The sequence below is a fragment of the Formica exsecta genome, unplaced genomic scaffold (genome assembly GCF_003651465.1).
Source record: "Formica exsecta isolate Colony F162 unplaced genomic scaffold, ASM365146v1 scaffold36, whole genome shotgun sequence".
NCBI classification, from domain to species: domain Eukaryota; kingdom Metazoa; phylum Arthropoda; class Insecta; order Hymenoptera; family Formicidae; genus Formica; species Formica exsecta.
In genome coordinates this window covers 1-2,670 of record NW_021850847.1, presented here as the reverse complement: position 1 = coordinate 2,670, position 2,670 = coordinate 1, and the positions used below count along the sequence as shown (strand labels likewise).

Genomic DNA, 2,670 nt, shown 5'->3' with positions numbered 1-2,670 from the left:
TGTGTGTGTGTGTGTGTGTGTGTGTGTGTGTGTGTGTGTGTGTGTGTGTGTGTGTGTGTGTGTGTGTGTGTGTGTGTGTGTGTGTGTGTGTGTGTGTGTGTGTGTGTGTGTGTGTGTGTGTGTGTGTGTGTGTGTGTGTGTGTGTGTGTGTGTGTGTGTGTGTGTGTGTGTGTGTGTGTGTGTGTGTGTGTGTGTGTGTGTGTGTGTGTGTGTGTGTGTGTGTGTGTGTGTGTGTGTGTGTGTGTGTGTGTGTGTGTGTGTGTGTGTGTGTGTGTGTGTGTGTGTGTGTGTGTGTGTGTGTGTGTGTGTGTGTGTGTGTGTGTGTGTGTGTGTGTGTGTGTGTGTGTGTGTGTGTGTGTGTGTGTGTGTGTGTGTGTGTGTGTGTGTGTGTGTGTGTGTGTGTGTGTGTGTGTGTGTGTGTGTGTGTGTGTGTGTGTGTGTGTGTGTGTGTGTGTGTGTGTGTGTGTGTGTGTGTGTGTGTGTGTGTGTGTGTGTGTGTGTGTGTGTGTGTGTGTGTGTGTGTGTGTGTGTGTGTGTGTGTGTGTGTGTGTGTGTGTGTGTCGTACAAGAAATTAGAAAAACTTACTTGAATCAATTTCAATCAAAAGGCAAACATTACTAATTAATTTCGTAAGCATTAATCGAGGAAAAAAAATTAGATACACAAATTGTTTTACATAATTGTCAACCAAAATTCAAATAATTATAAATGATAATAATTTGATTCAAGAATAAGATTATAAAATGTAACCTAAAATAATTGATCAGTTTTTTACCATATAATATGATATTAATAATAGTACAATATAAAAGTATAATAACTAACACAATCTAGAATAATTATAAGAATTATCAAACAATTCCAATTAAAATTATCTTTATAATTTAACTAGTAATATTTTCCATTTTTACAGATCTTATTGCCCGAAAACTATGGGATTACGGTTGGCTGACAATCTTCATAATGTATCAAGTCCTGTTTATAATTTTTCCTAATAGAGCAATAAACAGAGAGAATCTAGGCGTAGCTTGCAATATAGCCTTACTTTTGGAACAAGTAATTAAAATTTTAATCTTATTCGAAGTTCTCTCTCCCGTCCCACATAAAATATTTTTGACAATAAAAATAATTCTTTAATTTTACAGAAGATATATTAGAATAATAATAGAAAAGTTGAATATTTTACGCCCAATATATCGTATTAAAAATTATAAATATAATAACAATGATTTAACCTTTCTTCATTTAAACGGACATTTGCTTTTTCAGTTACGTCTGATCATGAAACATCATGCTTTCGTTAGGAGCGTGGCACCCAGATTTTTATCATACAAACCCCATAGCGATATTTCACCGCCGAGTGGACCTCGATTTTCGCAATACTTGTATTTCCTGTTCGCGCCGACTTTGATATACCGCGATGAATATCCAAGGTAAACAATTTCTCGATAAATCTCTCCATAAATAAGAAAAAGTCCTTGAAACTTAATCTTTAAGAATCCTCAATCTCTCTCTCTCTCTCTCTCTCTTCAATAATCTAAATTTTTAACTTTGCTATTACATTTTGTAGACACTCCATAATGTTGCTTTTGATGGAGTTGTACTATATTAATATAAAACAAAAAACTTTTAAAGTATTTTGAGATGTATAAAGAATTCTTAATCTTTTCTAATAATTCAAATTTTTAAATCAATTAGAACAAACGATATCTTAATTCAATAATGGGTTGCCATTTCGACATAATATCGTATAATTGAAAAACTCAAGAAAGATTCGCGCGGTTTATTTTTCAGGACAAAAAAGATCAGGTGGAAATTCGTAATTCAAAATTTCGCCCAAGTCGGCCTAGTGATCTTCTATTTCGCCTTTATCCTGGAGCAATTTGTGGCGCCGGTCTTTTATACCTTTGGTACACAGCCTTTCGAACCGATGTGGTTCGTCAAGAATATCATTGACGCGAGCATTCCCGGGATCCTCTTTTTCATCTCCACGAACTATCTTCTGCTGCACGCGTGGATGAATGCCTGGGCGGAGATGCTGCGATTCGCTGACCGGTTGTTTTATAAGGCGAGTCTCACTTATATACATGTTCCTTAGATTGCCATTCAATGAAAATGTCTCACGACCAAAAATTTCTATTAAATCATACCAATGGCCGCTTCTCGGCAACTTCTTCTTCTTCGTTGTTGGCAAAATAATCGGTTTATAAATTATACGAGCTATTCATCGGTTGCAGGATTGGTGGAACTCCACGTCCTACCGCATGTATCATCGCACGTGGAACGTGGTGGTCCAAGACTGGCTCTACGCGTACATCTACAAGGATATGTACGAGATCGTGGTGCCGCGCAACAAGTCGCTGGCGACCTTCACTGTGTTTCTCATATCCGCCATCTGGCACGAATATATCATTGCATTCGCGTTCCGTTTCTTCTACCCGGTGTTATTGGTTCAGTTCTGCGGCGTAGGCTCTATTCTAGTCTTGTGCAACGTCCTCGTCGGCAACATCAGCATATGGGTGAGCTTCTGCATCGGCAACGGCATTCTGGTCAGTTTGTATGCGACAGAATATTATGCCCGTTACAACTGTTCGCCATATTCCGATTACTATGCGGACTTGCTTCTACCGCGAAGCTGGAACTGTCAGAGGCAACTTGCCGTGTAGGGT

The 2,670-nt window shown here is 38.5% G+C and overlaps 1 protein-coding gene across 1 annotated transcript; it reads left to right on the top strand.

Annotated features, from left to right (window-relative positions):
* The first annotated feature begins 893 nt into the window (after positions 1-893).
* On the top strand, positions 894-2,667 carry LOC115238810 (sterol O-acyltransferase 1-like). Its single transcript, XM_029812908.1, has 4 exons — positions 894-1,057; positions 1,271-1,434; positions 1,796-2,069; positions 2,239-2,667. Exons 1-4 carry the CDS (start codon positions 965-967, stop codon positions 2,665-2,667), a joined length of 960 nt encoding a protein of 319 aa, XP_029668768.1. The 5' UTR covers positions 894-964.
* Positions 2,668-2,670: the final 3 nt, after the last annotated feature.